At 38.8% G+C, this 24978-nt stretch overlaps 1 protein-coding gene across 6 annotated transcripts in view; it reads right to left on the reverse strand.

The window, feature by feature from the left end:
- SLC2A2 (solute carrier family 2 member 2) overlaps positions 1–20637 on the reverse strand; it is a 32828-nt gene extending 12191 nt beyond the window's left edge. Inside the window, exons 1-6 of one of the 6 annotated variants that reach the window (XM_077991678.1) lie at positions 20508–20606; positions 18713–18796; positions 12292–12384; positions 8214–8476; positions 3723–3809; positions 930–1045 (exon numbers count right to left, since the gene is read on the reverse strand). In XM_077991678.1, the coding sequence (XP_077847804.1) occupies positions 930–1045; positions 3723–3795 (189 nt within the window). In that variant the 5' untranslated portion in view covers positions 3796–3809; positions 8214–8476; positions 12292–12384; positions 18713–18796; positions 20508–20606. Of the gene's footprint in view, positions 1–929; positions 1046–3722; positions 3848–8213; positions 8477–12291; positions 12385–18712; positions 18797–20507 lie in introns of all 6 variants that reach the window. The other 5 variants (XM_015131625.3, XM_001088382.5, XM_077991680.1 and 2 more) reach the window with 5 other exon arrangements.
- Between the last annotated feature and the right edge of the window lie 4341 nt (positions 20638–24978).

A 24978-nucleotide genomic window follows, 5' to 3' on the forward strand; every position in this document is an offset into this window, starting at 1 on the left:
ACCTTTTACACCAATTTGTTGAAAAAGTACTTTGACTATTTAATAGTAGTCTCTGACAACTTTGGAAACTATTAACTATCGTGCCTCACTTTAACTAAATTAGGAACTATTTGCTATATAAGGAATTAACCTAGGTTCATTTTCATCAACTCCAGTTGGACAGTCAGGATGAGAATCAACCAAGCTTAAACAAAAATATATACTTGATATCTAAAGCAACACGTAGCTGTATTCTCCAGGCAACCAGATAGAATCTGGTTGTGCTAAAATCAGCCATGACTTTGGACCTTTGCTTGGTATTTCCTTCTTATATTACGCAGAACTTAAATAGAAAGGGGTTCCATAGATAGAACAATTACTGTCATGAGAACTATCTTGGTGATTCCTATGGCAATAGTTTATAGACTACCCTCTGGATTGTCATAGGCGTGGGGTCCCAGACTCCCTCTGATACCATAGGGTAGAAGGGAAGGATAGACTCAAATGAACAGGAGCTCCTGTGGCAATGACTTACATATTAGATTCCCAAGTAAGATGTTTAAAACAAAGGCAACCCAGGCAATCCAATCCTTGAAGTTTTCTATTTCTTATAATCTAAATGGAATAGTTTAACTCTAGAATAGCTCTGAAGTTAAGACCTGGCTTGCCAGGTCACCTCCAGTACTATCCCACCAACAATTCCAAGGGGAAAAGTGATGAGTGATAATAATTTACCTTTGAGTGAAAAAGTCTATGTCTCTACACCACCTCCGCTACCACTGGTAGAACTGGCTTCTCTTTCTGTGCTGGTCTATAGTGAGAGTGGACAGTCAGGGAGGGAGAAGATGAATGAAGTGGAGGAAGTACAGTAGGGGATGCAATAGTAGTAGTGGTACTGCAGAGGATGAAGTAGATGGGTGCGGTAGGGGATAAGGATGGGGAGTTTTTACCTGACTAATAAGAATGCCCGTGACAATGGCCAGCTGATGAAAAGTGCCAAGTGCGCCCCTGAGAGTGGTTGGAGCAATTTCACCAATATACATGGGCACCAGGCCTGAAATTAGCCCTGCATGAAACATGAACATAAATGTTAAAGTGCAACCAGGACTGTCTCAACAACAACAATTTGGTTTAAGTACAGTATATATCTTGAATAAAAGCCCTTCCCTGAGTTCACTGGAAGGATGAACCCTTGTTCCTAGGTATAGACATAGTTTGTGCAAGAGATATTTGATATGACCCTAAATGTAGTTGTAGTTGGAAATATGAATAGAAAGAAATGGTTAGTCATGTATTTGGCAGTTCTTCATTACATCATCTTATTTAATTAAAATTCTTGTTAATTTTTAGTTTACATCATAATGCCTTAGGTTGTCTTCAGAAAAGAAATTGAAGAATGTTTTAATAATATTCTTAATCAGGGCTCATGAGATTAAAGGAAATCAGAACATATCTCCACCAGCTTCTTGATAGATGTGAGAAACAGCTTGCCAAAGATCACAAGCAACAGAGCATTGGTGTGAGAACAATATGCCCTAACTGAATTTCCACAATGTAGAGGGGTTGGTGATGAGGGGGAAGGGGAGGTGCAGAGAGGTAGAAGAGGTTAAGGATCTTATGGACTCTTCCCCAGTTAGAAACCAGAGAAACTCAGCTCCTTTATTCTATTCAAATATTAGGCCTCAGAAAAAATTTTATTTGAAGAAAGACTTTTGGTACTTAAATGAAGACAGAGCATTTGAAAGCACTAGGTCATTCTGCCTTCTGAAGCTTTCTTAAATGCACATGTAATCAGTTGTGCTGGAAATGGAGTGTCCAGCCATTTGCTGATTGCATAAAAAGTTCAGAGACTATCAATAGGCAAGGGTGAATTAAATGTTTGGCATTTTCTTAAATATTTAAAAACAGGATTTGCAGAGGCTTCTTCTTAGAAACTACCTGCCTATCAAATTGAAATGGATGATCTTTGTGTAAAAGATGCTTTGACAATTGTTTTCAAAATACATCTTTTAATGCTTCAAGTTGTTCTTAATATCTCAAATGAACATTTATATGTGTGATATGGCATCTATATTTCAGCTGAATTTTACAGATGACTTTTAATGTGTAGCCTGTTGATCTTAAATTTAAAAAATCATTTATTTGCCTCTATTCTAAGTTGTACTATCTTTCTGTAATACCTAATACTATACCTGAAAAACAGAATAATGTAGATAAGCTCACAGGTCTGAAGTCACATGAACTTGAAGTCAAATTATATTTCCTATAATTTTTGGGAACTTTAATGCTCAGAATACGGCCAAACATAATATTAGAAGATGGTTGGGGAGTTCAAGTTGGTTGACTATGCTAGTTATAGTTTGTTTTGCAATGTATTTATAGCATTTATTTTCAGTTTTACCAAAAATATTTCATAATTTTTTTCACACTGTATTTTTTTAAATGGAGAGAAAAGAAAGAAGAATCATAATTGGGACTTCATTCATAGTGTTATTATCTGCATTTTATGGGAGAAGAAACTGAGGCTCAGATTTAGTGTTTAAGGCCAAGCAGAGACAGTGCCAGAATTTATTTGCTCTGAATCCAAAGCTCTTTCCACATTTGGGGTTGACTCTTTACCTTGATAAAGCTACACTGACCTTCAGTTATTTGTATTAACATTGAAAATAATAAAAAGAGATTTAATTAGGCTGTTAACTTCGTATTTTAGACTTTTGCTTCAACTGATCATTGAAGATACATGGAATTCAAGTCTTTTCTGTAGATAAAAGTGTTAAAAATACTTTTATATACAAATCTATGTCCTCACGACTCCTTCCCCATCCCCATGGATAGAAGTGCCTTGAAAGGCAACTCTAATTTGTGAAAATGGGTTAAAATCTCAACCTAGCACCATCAAAATCAGAGCTTCATTGGCAGAAGTTAAAGATTTAGCCATTTGTTTTAGAGAGAGATTGAATGATTCTGCCTTTGTTCAGACGTCTGCTAATTAATTGCTTCTGAATGTTTGAAAAGCTGTCTCTAAAAACTAGTGATTCCCACTATTCAGAATAAAGTTCATGAGAGGAACCTCTTTCCTTTATTCTGAACTTTTAAGTATCAGCTGCTTCTGTCTGATTCCCTCTCCCTATAGACACCACCACCGTAATGCTTCACTCGGTCATGTCTAGAATCATACAGGGCTGGGGAATGTGGTCTGAGATGGGTTCAGAGTGTTAAGGTCTTGTCAGATAGAAGAGATGGAGACATGGCAGCCAGGTATTCCATAAGGGCAGAATTAAGGGTCATGGTATAGCAGTCTCCCACTGTCTGCTATAGCGCAGCAGTAATAACAACAGCTAGCATTTACTGGTAGCTTACTGTATGTCAGATTCTATGCGGAACATTTTACATGTGTTCTCACAATCACCCTATAAGGTAGATATTATTATCCACTTCATTTAATAAATGAAGCAACTGAGAATCAGAGTTAAATAATTTGTCTGTGATCATACAACTAGAAATGATGTCATTGTCATGGACAAGGACCTTGATAGCATCATAATTCCTACTTACTGGTCACAAACCCCCCTGACTCTGGATTTCAACTTTATGCTATTGCCTTTCCCTCTGTGATGTCACCCTAGACTCAAAAATATCCCTGAACGCTACCACATCTGCCTTTAGAGTTACTTTCAGACAAAGGTAGGGGTGTGTGTGTGTGTGTGTGTGTGTGTGTTTGAGAGAGAGAGAGAGAGACTTACCACAATATAGTCCTGATATGCTTCTTCCAGCAATTATAAGTATATGAGATGGTCCCAATTTTGAAAACCCCATCAAGAGAGCTCCAACTAATGAAAGAATGTTTGCTATTAACATGGCTTTGATTCTGAAATTTTAAAAAGCAAGGAATATAAATTCAACATCAAAACTTGCTAGAATTATTTGCTTTCAGAGCATGTTGAGTTTTTTTTTTTTTTTAACTTAAGAGCAATTATTTTAATTTTGCTGTAAAACCTAGTTGGGGAATCTTGAACCAAGATTGCTAATTTGACTCATCTATGGACTAAAGTATTAGTAATAAGCAAGATTTATGATGAAAGAACCTAGGTTGCATCCACTTGATCTCTACATGTTTCTCTTTTATTTTGAGTCAGGGTCTCGCTTGCTCTGTTACTCAGGCTGGAGTGCAAAGGCACTATCATGATTCTTTGCAGCCTTGACCTCCCAGGCTCAAGCGCAGTCTCTACATTTTGATAGAGATGATTCAATCGCGGTGATGACTAGCTTAAGATAACACTTCTGACAGTTTTTCAAAGAGTTAACTAAGTTTTCTCTAAGTTGATTGTTTTAAAGAATAATTGCCTGGTGACAGCTAAATTCAATTCTGTAGTTGTAACCTACAACTTTCTTTTTTCTTTCAGTGGCACAGGTTTTTAATTGATCTAGATAGGAAAGGAACTTTCAAAGTTAAATTTCCTTTTGTATAAATTATTTGGAAGTAATTTAAAACTTACTTTAAGCCTTATCTAGAGAATTATAATTATCCTTATTTTAATATATGCCAGCATATTTCCAAAATCTATAAATTAATAGTGACCAGTGTAAAATACATAATAGAGCTGACAGTAGCAACAAAAACACTTTCAAAATTAATCAGATGAAAATTGACAACATTTGCAGATATCCGTTCCTTTTATTTCTAATTAATGGGAAAGCAACGTACACAGAAAACCTTTTTTTGCAGTCAAAAAGATAATAGTAAGGCCAATCAATGTCTGAGTAGACAGGTGTGAAAATGTTTGTGCCAAAAGAAATGTAAACGTCCTTGTTATATTCTATTTCACTGCTTCAAACTTTGATAGATGGGCTTTTTCTATGCAAGTGTCTTTAACACCAACAGATTTTTTTTTTCTGGAGCATAAAGCTATAAAGTCATATACTGCAGTGATTGTCTAACATCCACGTGATAGGCTAAATCATGTCTCCCAGCAGCCTACAGCATAATCCCCAGACCCTGTAAATGTTACCTCACATAGCAAACGAGATTTTGCAAATGTGATTGAGAAACTTGAGGTGGGGAGATTATCTTGAATTATTTGAGTGAATCCAATGATGTAATCACAAGTGTCCTTATAAGAGTAAGGTAGAAGAGGAGCAGGTGATGTGATGACAGAAGTAGAGATTAGAATGTTGTGCTTCAAAGATGGAGGAAGGGGCCACAAGCCAGAGAATATAGTTGGTCACTGCAAGCTGGAAAAGGGCAAGGAATGCATTCTTCCTCAGAGCCTCCAGAAGGAACAGCCTTACTGACCTTTTGACTTTAGCTAACTAAAACTGAGTTTGGACTTTTGACTTCCAAGACTATGAGAAAACATATTTGTGTTGTTTTAAGCCACTAAATTGGGGATAATTCATTACAGCAGCAGTATGAAATGAGTATAGGGAAACAGAGTGATTTAGAGCTGGCTAGCCCCAGAGCTACAGAGTAGAAAAACAGTTAAGGGGTGGTTAGTAGTTTAGACTATTGTGAAATGCTTTTTATCTACACAGGGACAGAGGGCAGGCAAATTCAATAATTGACCTTAACCAGTTGTTACCACCTAGCTAATAGTCTCTTTTATTAGGGGAAAAAAGATAAAAAGTCATAAAAGAAATAGCCTGGAAGAATCTTGGATGCCAGATTGCCCAAAAGTCCCTTTCCTTATCACCAAAGGATGCAGGAGCACTTTATATAATTTAAATTCTTTTAATGTCTGTTCAGATATGAGAAATGGCCACAAATAAATAATTTTAAAAATACATGAAATAGCTGAATCAGGGAAAAAGAAACTTAATTCTACCTAAGTATATTTCTTAAAATTTGACTCTAAATACTTCAGATAGTATAGGCTTCATTATTGTCGTGGTCATGGTCATTGTGGTCATCATCATCATCATCATCATCATCAAAATGAGGCCACATTTGCTGCTTGCTTAATATATGTTAGGCATTGTTTTAAACCTTTTATATTTGTTCTCATTAAATCCTCACAATAATGCCATGAGGTAGGTATTATTTTTGTTTTCACATTGCAGATGGGAGGAAAACATTTTAGAGAACCTAATAACTTGCTTATTTTCATACAGCTATTAAGTGACAGATCTTGGACTTGATCTGTGTGAAGCCAAAGGGTAATGCTTCATTTTAATGAGTTCCATTTTTGATGGAAAAGAATGCATGCATTCAAAGGCAAGCTATGCATCGCTTCCTTTACTCATGGTAGTGTGGATTGCACAGACCATAGTCTTCTCTACCATACCCTGGTAATTAAACTGTAAATGCACAGGTTGAAAAAATTGGCCTTGCAAACCCAAAACTAGAAAATGATGGCCACAGACGTCTATTGACTATTACACAATTGCAAGGAAACACTTTTTTTATAAGGCAATAATAGAAGTATTACATTTTTATTTATTTACTTTTAACTGATGGATAAATGACACTGGTAATAATGAAAATCATGTCACTTCTCAATGAATCTAGAAAGATAATTTTATAGGGGATACTGATAACTTTTTTCTTAATTTTGATGTTGAAGTTGTGAACTTTTCGGCTGCTTTTCAAGGAGGATCATTTTTCTACTAAAAGCTAGAAGAAACCTCACTTTTTGTTTATCATAGGTCATTTGATACATGGTCATTTGATATTGTTTTGAGGTATAACCATTGTTGATGCCAAATCCTAAGACTTCAGAAGGTTTGTGTATTGGCTCCATTAAGTGTTAATTAAATGTTAACACTAATTAAATGTTTTAGGTTAAGTCACTGAACTTATCAGAATCTTACCTCTAAATGAGGGGCAACCAGGGTTTACATTTTTTCTTCAGGAATGAGAAGTAGTATAAAATATCAGTAGTTGCTAAATGATTTGTTCATATTTTAAAACGTAATTTAATTTTGCTTAATTTGATTTACTGTAAAAATTTTTTTTAAATTATTTTTCCTTTTTCCTTTTGTCTGAGTCTACTTGCTAGGGAATAATTTACTTTAGAAATAAATAATTAATCTAGAGAATTCTCCACTTACTACTTAAAGCAAGTTGATACACACTGAAATTATTTTTAAATTTTTTTAAATGATGAAATTCAGTTTATTAATCTGTGTTTTACAGATTCTTATTTAAAGTTCAACTGAACATCAGCAAGTTGATTAAAAGGTAAGAAACTGACCACTGTCTTTTATGGTGGAGAAAACGCCATTTCAAATAAAAATAATAATACAACTTGGGTTACCATGATATTGTAGTTAAGAAAACTTATAGTCATATTATATAAAAGCTCCAGTATAAGAGGAAGAGTTATCAGAATTTTAATAGAGAGCTAAAAATTATAATTTATAATAAGAATTTAAAAATCTAAGTGAATTGTAATTCAGAATTATTAAACTAGTTGCCTAAATTGTTATTTACATCTTTAAAGGCATTTTCATTTTTCTAAATTTTTCATATATTATTTTTATGAGAAAAAAGGTAATGTGCAAAAGGTGGGCTCAAATAGGAGAAAAAATAAATCTAAAAAATAATCATTTGATACTCTGGTTTTATTTCCTCTCTATATAGGGTAGGAAATTCCAACAGCTGTAGTACATTGCATGAATAAGTAAAGTTTGAGGGTAAAGGAGTTCCACTGATATTTTTAATCCAAAAAACCTAACAGACACCCAAGTGATAAATGGAGGTGTCTCTTGCCTCATCTCTGGTTGGGGCTTTGAGATAGCAAGCAGGACCAGCAGCCAGAAACCACATACCAAGTACATTGGGCAACTGGGAGTTGGGGATATTGACTGAACCTTTGTACTTGACTGATCCAAATGCCAAATTCTAATTTAAAAAGGGAAAACTGGATGTTTGAGAAACAGTGATTTGGTGAAACAAACAGTGGACTCCCAGGTTAAAAACTCTAGTCTCTTCTGCTGAGTTCCTGAGTTAACCGTTTGTGTAGTGGTCTCCTAGTATATTTTATAAATTACAAAGCTAGAGGATCAAAGTAACTATCTAGAAATACACACAACAATCACGTTTGGTATAAATGTCCGAACAATTAATCAAACTTTCATTGATTTGATCTAACACTGATATGCCTCATAGGGTCATGAGTTGAAAAAACAACTCTAACGCTGTTCCGCAAGAAAAAAGATAGTATTTTTCTAAACAAATGTTAAGAAAATGAAAATACGCAAGTTTCTGTTTATGCTTATTTATGAAATTTGCCTACCTTCCAAGTGTGTCCCCAAGCCACCCACCAAAGAATGATGCAATCATTCCACCAACTGCAAAGCTGGATACAGACAGGGACCAGAGCATAGTGATTAGTTGAGCAGCTGCCACAGTCTCTTCCTCAGCCCAAGGGGTTGGTTTTGGGTTCATTGAGTATGCAATTGTGGGCAGTTCATCTGTACTGTTGGTAACATAGTTGTTGATAGCTTTTCGGTCATCCACTGGAACACCCAAAACATGTCTATAGTGAGATATTATTACCTAGGAGATAAAGAAAAACAGCTTTACTATTTCAAACATTCTATGTATTTTTGTTTGTTTTGTCTTTAAAGTGTTTGTTATGTGTTTAAATAGTACCATCTCAATTATGTGTTTTATATACATATAAACATGGGTAGATTTGTTTACAGTTGGCCATATCCTATAAAATAGAGGTTATAAATTCCATTGCCAACAAGAACCAGGCAGGAACAAATAAATGAAGGGAACATGTAATACTTTGATGACTGGGAGACTAAAATACATTTTCCACTATTTGGGACTAATACGGAATGGTCAGGATTGTAGAACTGGAGAGCAGAAGGAAGCTGCAAATGTGAAACTGGTGCTGGATGACCTTTAATTTTTTAACAGAAAGTCAGAAATCTGAGTTTTTATGTAAAATTTTTCAAGTTTTTTATATTGGCAACTATTGAAATGGAAACTATTCTGCAGGCTAGGCTGGGCATGGTGGCTCACACCTATAATCTCAGCACTTTGGGAGACCGAGGTGGGTGGATTGCTTGAGCTCAGGAGTTTGAGACCAGGCTGGGCAACATGGTGAAACCCCGTCTCTACGAAAGATACTAAAAATTACCCAGGCATGGTGGCACACGCCTGTAGTCCCAGCTACTTGGGGGGCTGAAGCGGGAAGATTGCTTGAGCCTGGGAGGTTGAGGCTGCAGTGAGTCAAGATGGAGCCACTGCACTCCAGCCTGGGTGACAAAGTAAGACCTGGGTCTCAAAAAATATATATATTCTGCAAGCTAAAAAGATACATTTTCATGCTAGTATTACTTCTGCACAGCAGGATTTAAATTGACATATACATATCTTAACAGAATCATAAAAGTGGATATAAGAAAAAAGACTGGAAAAGTTAAGATGAGGGTCAAAAATAAAGTTAGCATACAGAATTCAAACACTAGGTGGTATATCTTTGTTGGAAGTGAGCTACAAATTTACCAGTAAACTTCCTAGCCACCAGGGCAAAGAGAGGAAAACAACCAGGTGTATTATTGATGAATTCCTAAGATAACAATAACTTAGTGGCCCTTGAGAAGGCATTGAGACCTGAAGGAAGTTTCTCCTGTGGGTCCTCATAGAGTTAAGTTTGTAACAGAATGAACAACATTGAAAACTAAATTTCATGGAGCCATATTTTGTAATGTGCTTCATATAATTCAGATGAATTATAGGACATGGGAGGAAGATGGCCTCATCTTCCTCTCAATGATGATTTGGTCACTATTTAGCATCAGTGAGCTGGGAGGGTACTCTCTGTAAAGGACCTGGAATGCAGCTGCTCTGGGTGACTAGTTATGGGCAAAGGCCTATTTGGTAATGCCAGCTGAGTGAGGTGAATAATTGAGCATCCTCTTATAAAAGAATTCTGATCAAGACATTTGCCTCAGGCCGGGTACCGTAGCTCACGCCTGTAATCTAGCACTTTGGGGGGCTGAGGTGTGCGGATCACTTGGGGTCAGGAGTTCAAGACCAGCCTGGCCAATGTAGTGAAACCCTGTCTCTACTAAAAATACAATAAATTAGCTAAGCATTGTGGCTGGAGCCTGTAATCTCAGCTGCTCAGGAGGCTGAGGCAGGAGAATCACTTGAACTCAGGAGGCAAAGGTTGAAGTGAAAATCTCCAGCCTGGACAATAGAGCAAGACTTTGTTTCAAAAAACTAAAACAAAAACATTTGCCTCACTAGAAGGCTGCCTTATATGAATAATATGCATAGAAAAAAAAAGCTGGAAGGAAATATCCAAAATGTTCTCAGCAGTTTGCTCATTCTGGTAGAATAATTATGAGTATTTTTTTTCTAATACTGTCTTCAGTAGGCATGTGTAATTTTCATAACCATACGAAAGTGTGATTTTAAAATCCTTTCAAATAATCCTAAATGTCATTCAGCTGATAAAAAAGGGCTTAAAAATCTCTTATTTAATGGTGTTTCAGCAGCAATTTAAACACAAAAGGAAGGGCCTGTATATAGAGAGAGCACTAACTTGGATGCCAGCATGGGGATCGCTGTTTTCAGCTCTGGCTCTGGGACTTCGATTGAAGGATGTGAAACCTTAGCCTAAGCTTCCCTTTAAGACTGGAGGGAATGGTTTAATTTTTAAAAATTTTTTAAATTTTTATTTATTATTATTATTTTGAGATGGAGTTTCGCTCTTGTTCCCCAGGCTGGAGTGCAATGGTGCAATCTCGGCTCATTGCAACCTCTGCCTCCCAGGTTCAAGTGATTCTCCTGCCTCAGCCTCCCGAGTAGCTGGGATTACAGGCGTGTGCCACCATGCTGGGCTAATTTTGTATTTTTAGTAGAGCCAAGGTTTCTCCATGTTGGTCAGGCTGGTCTTGAACTCCTGACCTCCGGTGATCCGCCCGCCTCAGCCTCCCAAAGTGCTGAGATTTCAGGTGTAAGCCATTGAGCCCGGCCAGGGATGGTTTAATTAATGATGTGATAAAGCCTTCCACAAAAAGAGAAGGGGCTCTATTAATCAAGTCATGGTGATGTTGAGTGTTAAATTGTTAAATGATGTTAAATTCCCGGAAACCTGCTAAATTGGCATGTGTTGTCATCACCCACACAAAAGAGATATGACCCTCGTCTCTTGATCCCCAGCACTATGCCCTGGATCTCTTAGCCTGCCACACTCCTGATGATTGTGGCACCTAATCGGAGCACATCTTTCAGTAGGAAGCAGCCCTTTTCAGGTGATGGAATATGGTCAGCGTGTATTTCACATATCCACACCCTGCAGTATCTTTCATTTTCCTTGGGGCCCGATGTTCTAAAAGAAGCAGAGGAAATATAATGGACTTATAGAAGGCATCCAAACAATGTTTGTACCTTCACTTTATGCCACCTCTTCCCCAAGTTCCTCTTCTCTCTTTCATTAATTCACTCCTCTTTATTGAGTACCTTCTTTATGCCAACTACTGTGCTAGGCACCAGTGATAGGAAGAGGAACAATTCATCAGTCCTGCCCTCAATGACCTCACAGTCTAGTTAGAGCAGAGGGGAATGAAGTCCTGGTTCCCCAACTTATGGGCTGTGGGAACTGAGAATAACATACCTCTCCCGTGTATTCATTAAATACCAGAATAAGGATGCACAAAATATATGAGAAAAATGGTTGAAATAACTTGATTAAAAATTCACCCAAAGAGTGATCATGGAGAAAATCCAAACTTTGTTGAACTTCTTGAATATTATTCTAAAGTTTTATATTACTTTACTTTGGATCACTTATTGAAGACAGGAATGGTGGGGGAAGGACCATAATCTCTTTTAGTTTAGGGCTTCTTAAGGTTTTAATATAGACTGGAAATGGCATAATAAGGTTGTTGGGAGGATCCAGTTGGGGAGATCATATGTTAAAGTACCTGATGCAAATAAGCAGGTGCTCAAAAAATGTGCCCTGAGTGAAACATCCTTATTCCCTGGCACTTTTCATTCATGTATGCCTGAGAGCTCTGAATGAATGTTGCAATGAGCTCTCTCTTTTTTTTTTTTTTGAAGTTTCCTTCAGCACATGATATTCTGCCTGGAGTTTTCTGTGAGCTCAGCAAACAGCATAGTCAGAGATTAAGAATTATTTATTGCCTCCTTTTTTCCCCCCCCCGTGATTGTTAATTGAGGAGTCAAGGCCAAGTTATCAGCTTTGGAACAGTGCACATCGTACCTGACAGGCCAGGATGACCTTGTGTCTCCCACGTGGACACCTTTTATCTCTGTGTATGAGGAACATATGATATCTATCACTGACAGAACTTGCCAAAAAGAGAACTTGTACATATTTCACTTGCCTGTTGAGGTGCATTGATCACACCAATGTCATATCCAAACTGGAAGGAACCCAGCACAGCGGTGATGACAGTGAAAACCAGGGTCCCAGTGACCTGCAGGGGGAGAGACACAGGGCAGGGAAACACCAAGCAATTTTAGTTTCCCATCTTTCTGCAAGGCTGCAGCTTGAACTTCTTACAGGCTCCATAGGCTGGTTCTTTCCCCTCAGTATGGATTTGCAGTATGCCCTGTGCTCCAGGCTGGCAGGTGCTGTTCATACAAGAATGTGAGAGCCATTCATCATTTCCCCTATGCTGCTAAAACTCAGAGAAGTTTGGGACAGCTTCTTCCAGGGGAGAAAACAAACATTCTTTTCCATATATGTGTATGAGAATAACATACCTCTCCTGTGTATTCACTGGATACCAGAATAGGGATGTATAAAATATATGAGAAAAATCATTGAAGTTACTTGATTAAAAAAATCCACCCAAATAGTCATCATGCAGAAAATCCAAACTTTGTTGTTTTATGTATATATATTTGTTGATATATATATGTTGAGATACATATATATATATATTCAGAATCAGGACTGAGAACTAGAATAGCTGCTGACGGAAAGGAGCCACCGAGGTAGAGCCATTATATCATTGGGAGCAGTAAAATAAGACAGCAGTAATAAAGAGATGGGGAGCTCTTTTGGACGTTGACATGGTGACAAAAACACCTCAATACTCATATAAGAGGCATTAGCCTTTATCATGTTCTGCATCAACATCCAGGGAAGGCTACTTTTCAGGATTTGTATCTAGTTCAGCCTAGAGTTGTAGGATAAGGGCCATTATTTTCTCCCCAACTCCATGTAGCTACAATGAAACTGTGTAGAAAAGGGGCAGAACATTCATCCCCATGAACTCATGTGATAGCAAAATTGTAGAAAGAACCTAAATATTGTTCAATGGGGAATAGTCAAATAGATTCAGATACATCATAACACATACATCAGATACATACCATATGCTATGCAGCAGTTCAAAGGAATAATATGATCATGTGTACTGACTTATAAGTGGCAAAGGAAGTTATGTAATCTAACTTTTTTTTAAAGGCTTAAACATGAGTTTAATTGTTTGATTTAAAAAATAAAACAGTTATTTGATTTGTGTATGGTGTATATAATTCATAGAATGTTTTCTTGAAGAATAAATGAGTTGATGGTCCTTGAGGAGGAATGTGAGGTTGGAGAAGGAGAGTGAAGGAAATTTTTTCTTGTATTCATATGATTAGACATTTTGTAAGGAAAATATTTCATGTACATTTACATAATTTAAATTTTTTTAAAAGCTTGGGATATAGCAGGAACTTTGTTGTGTAAATGAATGAGTCACATCAACATGGATTCCAGTTCTCACTCTCTTAGTGGGTATATGACCCAAGCCACTTCCCTTATAGGAGCTTCAGTTTTTCTCTAAATTTTAGGGTGATACTAAATCCCCCTATCCTGGTATAAAGCCCCAGTATAAAGAATAGCAAATTAGCCAGGACCCCTCATTACCCTGAAAAGCTGGAGATCAGAAGCTTTACAAAGTATTATCACAGAACCACCCTGGGAGTCCATGAAATTATTTAGTCCAGTAGTTCTAAAACCAGACCCTACTTGGAGAGCCTGTTACACATGGAGCTTCTTGGAGACAGCCCCAGACCTTCTACTGGATTAGAATCTCTGGGGCAGGGATGAGGAATCTGTAGGTTTACAAGGCTTCCACCCCTTTCACTAATATTGCGGATATCTATACAGACTTTCCCTCCTAACACTTCCTTCTCTGAAAGAAAGGACTTCAAAGTTGGCCCCAAAGATATGGTTATATGATACATATATATTGCCCAAAAGAATAATATATATGTGATATATAATATTGTATAATATGTTTATTCGATATAAATTGGCCAGGCGTAGTGGCTCACACCTGTAATCCCAGCACTTTGAGGGACTGAGGTGGGCAGATGGCTTGAGCCCAAGAGTTCGAGACCAGCCTGGGTAGCATAGCAAGACCTCATCTCTACAAAAAAATACAAAGATTAGCAAGGCATGGTGGTGTATGCCTATAGTCCCAGCTACTCGGGAGGCTGAGGTGGGAGGATTGCTTGAGCCCAGGAGGTCGACGCCGCAGTGAGCTATGGTTGCACCACTGCATTCCAGCCTGGGTGACAAAGCAAGATCCTGTCTCAAAATATATATGTATATTTATTTTACATATTTATATATCATTTACATCTGATATTTATCACATATCTTATTTATATATCATTTATATCTTATATATAAGATATAGCTTAACATTTTATGTTTATTACATATGAATTATATATATTACACATAAAATGCATACACACAGTATATGATATATGGTCTATGTGATTATGAAAAATTATTAGAATTATCCTCTAAAATGTAACTCGACATCTAAAACTCAGTGAGTGGCTTAGATAGCCAAAGCTAAGATGGAGTTTTATTTACTTAGTTGGTGGTTTCTCCTTAAATCCTTTTTCCCCTCAGGCTGTTTCCAAGGATAGGGATTTTCATCCTTTTTACAGGTAGTAACCATTGTCAGACGTGACGGGATAAGGAGTACCATGGGAGGGCTTTAACCCACCTCCTTCATACTCTCCATCACTAAAATCAGGACTATCTGATGTGAGATGCAATGCAAACAGATTCAAAGCCTAATACTACTTATGCTTACTGCATGCCTATTCACTATGTGGATTATCTCATTTACTTCTTTTATTAGTTTTCTATTGCTGCCATAACAAATTACCACCAGTGCAGCAGCTTAAACAACACAAATTTATTTATCTTAAGGTTTAGCCAGGCAGGGCAGCTCATGCCGATAATCCCAGCATTTGGGAGGTTGAGGCTGGAGGATTGCTTGAGGCCAGGAGTTCAAGACCAGCCTGGGCAGCATAGCGAGATGCCCATCTCTACAACAACAAAAAACATCTGTAGATGGAAGTCTGGTACAAGTATCACTGGACTAAAATCAGGTTGTTGGCCGGGCGCGGTGGCTCAAGCCTGTAATCCCAGCACTTTGGGAGGCCGAGACGGGCGGATCACGAGGTCAGGAGATCGAGACCACCCTGGCTGACACGGTGAAACCCCGTCTCTACTAAAAAATACAAAAAACTAGCCGGGCGAGGTGGCGGGCACCTGTAGTCCCAGCTACTCGGGAGGCTGAGGCAGGAGAATGGCATGAACCCGGGAGGCGGAGCTTGCAGTGAGCTGAGATCCGGCCACTGCACTCCAGCCTGGGCGGCAGAGCGAGACTCCGTCTCAAAAAAAAAAAAAAAAATCAGGTTGTTGGTAGGCTGTGTTCCTTTCTGGAGGCTGTTGGAGAAAATTTGGGTTGATGGTGGAATTCAGTTCCTTACGGTTATAGGTCTAAAGTCTGTTGTTTTGCCCTGGTTATAAACTAAGGGCCATTCCCAGCTCTAGATGCCACCAAATGTCCTTGGCTACTGGTATTCTTCTTTCATCTTTATAGCCAGTAATGAGAACGTCAAGTCCTTCTCATGTTACATCTCTCTGGCACTGACAATATTACCTTAATTTCATCTGTAAAGTATTTTGCCACATAAAGCAAGATATTCCCAGGTTCTGGCGATGAAGCTGTGGACATCTTTGGAGGACGATTATCCTGCCTACCACATTCTTCATGGCAGCACCATTAATGTCCCCATTTTATAGATAACTAGATTAGTTTAACATCTCTCAGCTAGTAAATAAAAGAACAATGACTTGATTCCAGATCTTATGCTTTTAACTTCTTGTTTATTTCGCATCCCTCATTAGTCAGATACAGACATTCAAAAGTCAAGCACATCTGAAAAATCTAGGACCATAATCTTTATAAATTAAAAAAGCTAAGAGCATACATATCCACAGAATTTACCACTTGTGGGTGTTTTGCTGTTTGGCTTCAAACACCCAGAAATCTGAACCACATTTTCCCACCACCTACCACACAAATCCCTTTCCCCCTACCTACCAGTAGAAACTTTTGGTGAGGTCTCTGGACAAAAGTCCAAAAAGGCAAAGCCTACTCAGTTGCTTATCTGTAGCTGAGCTGAAGAGGAACCTCAGGTCTTCCCACCACCAAGCCCAAGACCACAGTATACTTCCCCAATGTCATCCCTGCATTTTCTTTTCTTCTGTGGCACTTAGTTTCTTAGTGACTGCCACTTGCTACTTCATCCCTGGGTTTCTGCTCTCTGGGGGTTCTCTCCCTGTCCCCCTACCACACAAACATGTAATTTACTTCTCCTTATTTTAAGAGTCCAATCAGCAGCTATGCTAATGGTGAGCAGAGGCGACACAAATTGAAGTTGGGGTGATAGCAATAGCTGCAGCAGATTTACTCCCCTATCGTCTCCATTAGTTCTCCCCTGTCACTTTACATACGCAGCCTAAGTCACAAAGTCCCACATTACTTTGACAAAAATGAAAGCTAATTTTTAAAGATGCTGGATCTCCCATCCTATTCCTTTCCAATCAAATTGTTCTAAGTCCTTGCTATAGAAATTCTGGAGCTGCCTCTAAGATCAATTTCTCATTTTATTAGAATAACAAAAATAGCAACTATGAAAGAGATAGGAGAGTTTTTAAACGTTTAGAAATCTTAGCATGTTATTAAAGTCCTTGTCCTCTGGCCTTCCTGGTTTCTTTTTGAGGGTTGGCTGTGGTCCTGCCACCCCAGGGCCTGCAGTTCCTTACTTTAACTCCCCAAGAAAATTTCACCAGGTTGGTCAGATAAGGAGCAATCTCATCCATTTTAAGCAGGTCACTTGAATTTCTGAGAATTTCCAACAAAAGTGATTATCCCAAATATCAAAATCTCTGAAACTGTTTGATGGCATTTCCTTTTGCTTTCTTTTTATCTTTTATTTTCAGGTTTAATTCCCCTCTCTGAACTCCATGTTAAAATGGCTCCCTGCCCCTCTTCTTTCTCCAATGTTGTGAAATGAAAAGAAGTAATGTTTATAGTCAGCCTTGTATGTGGCTTGGCTCTAGACTTGGTCAGAGGAGGTTTTGTTTCTAAGAGGGGAAATTTCCAAAAACGACCAAGTCTTAATAAGCCCTGTCAACCTTCATCCATCCACTATAATGTCCAAGAAGTTGACATAAGAAAAAGTACATAAGTGCCACTGAAAATAGCAAGAAATTAGAGAGGATCTTAACCTATCCAAGTTCTGAGGTTCTAAATGGTTTGCCTGTTTTCTCAGCAACCCTGTAGGTAGGAATTATTATTATCGTTTCGTGTATGGGGGAGCTCACATGGAAAGAGTAAATGACTTGTCCAAAGGCCGCATACCCAGGAAGTACAGAAGATCTTCAAGCCTTTTCTCTTAACTTCTTCATAGGCTACAAAGTGTTCAGCTTGCACTTTAAAAAATGCTGCCTTCATTAGGAGCCTCATAACTTTAAGTTAGAGAAACTAGATTCCATATCCATTTTAAAATATGCTGCTGGATAAATGTGGAAGGGCAGAATAAGCAAATGGCTGAACTTCAACATAAAACAGAATGTAGTGTTTATATTGTGGCTCATAAGTCATATAGGGTCTATTAGAAAAAACAAATAGATGTGGGAGTCAGAAAAGCTCCAAAAGAGTCCCAGCTGGGCTCCTAACATCACTGAGTCTAAGTTTCTTTGCCTAGAAATGGGTATAAAAATAGTTAATGTGATTACTGTAAAGACTAAGATAAATAATGTGGTCTTCCTATAAACAGTAAAAGGGCTACAGGACAAATGCATCTTTAATCATGTCTTTATCATCACATTCATTTCTTTTGTCGAACAACCATGTGTCAACTTTTCATACTTTACGAGTACTCTTTGCAATACCACAAAGTACATGAAATCATTCCTGTTTTAGAGATGAGGAAACCAGGGATGAGAGAGGATTAAGGAGCATACCTAACACCACACAGCTAGTGACAGACACTCTAGGGTGGGAACCCAGAGCTGATGATCTTAAACCCCACTGCTAACCTACAGAGCAGGTTGTCCCAGCAACTACTGATTGACTAGATAGGAAGGAGAAGCTTATACCCTTTTCTTTAAACTACATGTCTCCAAAAGCTAAACCAAAGGTGATTTTGCATGCACCTTTGGAAAATGCCAGGGGCTTATCGAGTCACAGAATTTTTAAGTTGAAAGAGACCTTAGAGAGCAATGGATTCTTGTCTGATTCCTCCATTCTTCAGTTGTAGAAACTGAGGTTTCACAGGCCAAGTTGTTTATGTTATTTGTCTGATTTCTATGAACATTTTGGGCATATTCAGAGTGACAACTCAGGTCTCTTAACCCCAGTTCCTTGCTTATCCTACTTCTTTCAAAGTCTGGATAGATTCGCAAAGCTGAAAAACATTGCACTTTACCTCAGTTCTCACTCTTTCTGGGTTCCATTGTTAGGCAGTTCCTTAGTTATCAAGAAAAGATCTACAACATAGTTTCAAAAGCCCCTGAAAAAATTGATAGTTTTGAATGAAGCTTGAACATCTGCTATGTGCCAGACACTGTGTTAAGCACATTACCTTCCTTTTTGCAGTATCTTTCAAACTTTAGTTATTTGATTACTACCTTCATGAATTTTGCCAAATCTACATGCCACCTCTGTAGCTGTTAACTTAATATTTGTCTTTATATTGACCTTAAAGTTGTAACTACTTTAGCTTTATCCTGGGCTATAATACTCATGAAATCATGATGTGCTAATTATTCTTTAAATGCACATTATATAAACACTATATAAATAGTTTTTATAGCATTTATTTAAACTTTATATATAAACATAAAACATATAGTGTTTATATAATACGTATTTAAAGTATTTATATATTTATAATTTATATTTTATAATCAATTTATAATATAAATACTATTTAACTAATATATATTTAACACAATAATTATATAACTATTAACGTTAAAATGTTTGTTGTCTAAGCCTCTCTAATATCATCTTATTTAATTACTCCCAAACTCTACTAGTATAATCCCTGAATATCCCATATTATGTCACTGAGCCCAAGTTTCTTTGCCTATAAAAAGGGTATATTGTATCCCAATATGTTCTTGTTTTCTCATAATAGAGAAAACCCAAAGCTCAGTTAAATAATGTAACCCAGGCCTCACAGCAGATTACTGGCATTGCTAGAACCCAGATCCAAGTCTGGCTGACTCCAAAGCCAGTGCTGCTAACCATGCCATCTAATGACATAAAGGAATGTTCAACAGAGTAACTTGCACCAGATCAGAACTTAAAGGTGAGACTCTACAGGGCACAGATTGATTAACTTATATTATTGGTGTACAGGGGTGGGTGAGTTTATTTAGGAACCATGTATAAGGGAGCAAGGACACTGTATCCTTTATATTTTTAAGTTTTTTTTTTAAGTATCATATCTAGAGAGAAGTTGAAACAGTAGTGCAGTGATCATTCCATAACCTTTGCCTTTATTCACCAATGGTTAACATTCACCACGTTTGTTTAACTGTCACTCTGTGTGTGTTTGTGTGTGTGTTGTTTTGGCTGAACCATTTACAAATAAGCTGTAGACATTTGTGTCATTTCACCCCTAAATACTTTAGCATGTACAAAGAGCAAAGACATCCTCCTACATAATTAGATACCATTATTATAACCAAGAGTGTGTCGTTGATACAGTAATATTATTTAAGATGCAGCCCATATTTAAAATTTCCCAACTGTCTCCAAAGTTCCCTTATTGCTGTTTTTTTCTTCCTTCCACAATCTAAATCATTTGTTGCATTTCGTTGTCAGTTTTTCTTAGTCCCTTTTAATCTAGAACAACCCTTCTACCTCTTTTGTCTCTCCTGCACTGACATTTTTTAAGATTCCTGATGAGTTTTCATTATTAGATTTAGGTTAATCTGCCTTTTTTTTTTTGGTTAGGAGGGGACATATTTCTTTAGTAATATGGTTATGCACAATTACTTGAAAAAACTTATGCAGACTAGTCAGTTAACTGAGCAAAAATCCTTAAAACCCCAATTACTGAATAAGAAACAGTTTTTCAATTGGCAAAGTAAAGAGAATTAATTTTGATCTGTAGTAGCTATACCCTACCTCCCCCAAATCCTCTATATGACTTGAATATATTCCCCTATCTCCTGAAAACCAGAATTGAAATGAATAGAATGCTGCTTTACCTTATCTTCTGTCATTGTACTAGTTGGGAGTCTTCCTGTCAATTCCAGGTCTTGTGTGAGTGTGGCACATGCACCTGACTAACTCCTGCCTGTTTATTCGCAGTTCTGCCTAGGCCTAGTTATGCATTGCAGGAGGAGGAGCAAGGAGAGGGAGGAGTTGGGCTACCCAGACCTAAGAGTCCAAGTCTAATCTTCTCAGCAGCAGCTGAATATTGATGGAAATCTAATCAATAAGTGCTTTGCTTTAGCAACCTGTGGCTTCAATGCCTTTGTTCCACTAGGAAAGAAAATGGGAGCAGGTCCCTTAGGCATGAGTTACAAACCAGAGGCAATCACATTTCAAGGCATGTGTTATGTGGCAGTAATTGGGAGCCGGTGAAAAAAGAAATCTTTGGAGGCTTTTGTAGAAGAGGAGATATGTTGAGCTGCCGTGCTGTGTTGTGGAGCATGGGAGACACACTGCACTCTGCTCCACAGAGAATTAGTGCTGTGGTGTTTCTGTTTAGAGCTGGGCTGTGTGGCCCGAGACCATTGTTGACTTGAATGGTTACCTGGATGAGCTTTGGATAGTTATAGACTTGGGTTTGAATCTCAACATTTTACTGGGGAGTATAACCTTAAGCAAGTGGCTCGCTGTGACTTTTCTCTGATTAGTTTTTAATTTTTGCCTGACAGAAGAGAAATAACACACATTTTGTTTTGTTGAGTGGATTAAATGAGATAATATGTGAAAGTGTTTGGCATAGTCTTAACTTACAATAAGTACTTAGCAAATGGCGGTTGTTATGGTTATTACTGTTATTGCTTCATGTATGTCAAGAAGCACTTGCTGGAGGCTTTAACGCAGAGTTCTCAAATAAATCTGCTCATATGGCTTGATCTTGGGCCTTTCTAAGTATCCCTTATGATATCCAAACTGCGTGGGGGTTCAGGAGATATCAAATTTATTGCGCTTTAAGTGTGCATGGCAACTAGGGCCACAGATTCCACTGAGGCTCAAATAGAGCCAGTCACCAGCAGAACAAAAATATAACAAGCAGCAACAAAATGAGGGTTTTTGTGAAGAAACAGGGTGAGAAAATGAAGGATTAGAGGAGATTCAGATTTCACCTTTTTATTTTGCCACGCTGTTTTCATTTCTGTCACCTCTGCAAGGCGACACACCTGAAATGTTTGGTTTGAGAAGAGAATTCAATTCAAACCACACACTTTTACTGAGCCCTGCACAGTTCCATGCTCTGAGATGACTGAGATAAATAAGTCACAGCCTCCTCTTGCTAGGTGTTTATAACATATAAGATGAGACATATGTAATGCAGACACAATACAATAATTTCTTAGTGGAAAAGCATGAGCAAATATTAATAGTAACGATGGTTAATCTTTACTGAGGTCTTGCCGGGTGCCAGGTGCTGCTCTCAGCACTTGACATGGATTAACTCGTTTAGTCATAACATGAGGTGCTGAGTGTCATAGTGCCAAGCTTTGGGGAGCAGCTTTGAAGTCAGACTTTAAAGCGCCCAGGTAGCCACACTGACTTTCCGCATCAGTTTTGGCTGGTGATGGGCACGCCCAGTTGCCAGAGCGGTCCACAGTCAGGAGCGATTCCATGGCATTTGCCAGTGACATGACATTCTGCAGGAAAGCGTCTCTGTGCCGCGTCGTAAATGATACCTGCTGCGGTTTACCAACCTTTGTCTTTTGGACCTGCCTTTTCAGAAACGAAATTTACCTTCAGTGCGCGGGCGGCCAGTGAGGCTTTACTCTTGTGCTCAGCCTCAGCCGGCGCGGAGCGCGGCGGCAGGAAACCATTCTCTTCTCCCATTGGGAGCGCGACCCGCCATTCACTAGCGAGCCTTTGGGGGCACTCTGATCAGTTTCCTCAGGTTCAGCCAAGGCCTCTATGGTTCTGCTCTTTCTCAGAAATGAATGAGTAATCTCTGCACCATCTGGGATGTGCTAAAACTTTTATCTCCGTGCGGGGAAGGGGTACGATTCAGTTACATTGATTGCACTGATTGCTTTTGCCTGCGGAGAAGTGATACGCGATTCCAGACTTTCAGGAGAGCGTGTCTTGGCGCCCACCGAGGAGCTGCAGGTCCCCTCACTGGCGTCGTTGCGCTCCTGGCTGTGGTGAAGTCAGGCTTTTTGCACTTTGCCATTGGAGTAGGCGCTATTCAATAACGTGCACGAGTGCCCGCAATCACCCGGAGATTTCCACTGGGCGGGGCAAAACCAGCTGTAGGCTTCATACCTTTAAACCCCCTAGTTCCCATTCGGATTACTTCGCAGATTAATGTAATCTTATTGGATGCCAAAAGTTCTAGGTGGTGACAGGACTGAACAGAGGCCCCCCTCCCCCTCCCCTTATTTTCATTGTTATCCTTCAGTACAATGAGAATAGTTCTGTTTTTTTCTTATTCTATAAATGAGGAGGGGAGAGTGGCGAGGAAAACCACCTATTCCAGCATGCTGCATTCCTCTCCAGTTGGGTCAGGTGTGGTTAAGTGCAAAGGCACCTCCTGGGAACAAATTAAATGAGGTCAAACTTGGCCAAGCCAGGAGTACACGAGAATATCGGAAGGTCCCAGTCCCTGAAGGACAGTCAGTGTATTTTAAGATTTTTGATCCAAATTTGTCCCCATTGTAGCTTGCCAAAAAAGAGGGCAAACTCTTTACATCCTCTTCTCGCCCTCTCCACACTCTCTCCGTAGATATCTCTGTGGTCTGCATCTCTTCCACGTATGTTCGCACAGCCTCCTACCTGGCTTCCCTGCTCCCATCTTACCCTGCAGTACCTTCTTGACACAGTAGCTAATTTTAAAAGTTAGATCATAATACACTCCTGCTTAAAAGTCTCCATAAGGCTTCCCAGTCACCCTCAGCAAGAAATCCATGTTTCTCACCACAGCCCAAGAGGTTGACTTGACATAGGCCCTGTGTGGCTCTGTGACCTTCTCCCCTTCCATGGGCCCAGCCACACTGGCCTCAGACTTGTCTAATATGTTCCATGGCTCAGCACCTTTGTACTCAATGAGCCTCTGCCTATAGCGCTTCTCTCTAGATTTGTATGTAGCTGGCTCCTTCTCTTCATTCAGATGACGGCTTAGTGAGGATTCCCTAACCAGGCTTCTTAAGATAGATACCACTTACCTTCTCTAACTCATCCTTGGGCCTGTTACTCTGCTTTATTTTCTTCTTAATGCTTATGCTTGAAATTTTATTATTTGCTTGTCTATTATTGTTTGCCACTTTCCTGCCAAAGCTAAATTCCACGAATGTGGAGACCTTGTTGTTATCCCCAGTGCCTAAGATAGTGCCTGGTACATAGTAGACACTCAACAAGTACTTATTTAATTAATTAAGTCCAAAAGGGTTGTCACGTGCTTTCTTGTGTTGGGGGAAGGGGTATCTCAGGCTGGGATTTGGACATTTATTGATTTAACATTCAGTGAATGTGGTATTTGCTGAACATTTTGCTAAGCACCAGTTATAACATGAACAAAACAGAGTCTCTGCGCTTGTGGGGCTTACATTGTATGAAAGAAACTAAAGAGTTCTGGGGAAGGGAACAGGGGGCACCCATTTTAGAAAAGATGTTCAGAAAAATATTCTCTGTAGAGGTGCCTTTTTGGTTGAGACCTCAAGACCTTGTAGGCTATAGGAATAAGTTGGGCTTCAGGTGAAGGGCAATGGGAAGTCACCAGAGATAACTAAGAATGGGAGTGATCCCATATGATCCAATATATGTCTTAAGATTACTCATGCCATTGAGTGAGAGGTGGATTGGATGGGAGCATTTGTGGAAGAGGAGAGGTACAATTGGAACAATTCATGCTTGCTATTGACCACCAAGGCTAATAGTGGTAGCAGAGAAAGTGAAGTCCACATTCAAAATATATTTCGGTGTGTAAAGTAGATAGGACTTGCTGATAATTGCTTTTGGGAGAGGATGGAAAGAGAGAACTCGGGGTGATAGGTCGTTTTTTTTCTTTTTCTCTTTCTTTCTTTCTTTCTTTCTTTCTTTCTTTCTTTCTTTCTTTCTTTCTTTCTTTCTTTCTTTTTTAAGAGATTCAGTCTCGCTTTGTCACCCAGGTTGGAGTGCAGTGGTGCGATCTGGGCTCACTGCAACCTCCGCCTCCCAGGTTCTAGCAATTCTCCTGCCTCAGCCTCCCAAGTAGCTGGGATTACAGGTGCATGCTGCCATGCCCAGCTAATTTTTTTGTATTTTAGTAGAGACGGAGTTTCACTGTGTTGCCCAGGCTGGTCTTGAACTCGTGAGCTCAGGCAATCCACCTGCCTTGGCCTCCCAAAATGCTAGGATTACAGGCGTGAGCCACCGCTCCCAGCCAATAGATAGTTTTCTTACTTGATAAACTGGGATGACTGTGATGATGCTATTTAATAGTATGGGTGCAGAATTGTTTAATCATCTGAGTAGCAATCCAAGTTTATCTTCCAGACTTCAGAG

This window comes from Macaca mulatta, chromosome 2, assembly GCF_049350105.2.
Source record: "Macaca mulatta isolate MMU2019108-1 chromosome 2, T2T-MMU8v2.0, whole genome shotgun sequence".
NCBI lineage: Eukaryota > Metazoa > Chordata > Mammalia > Primates > Cercopithecidae > Macaca > Macaca mulatta.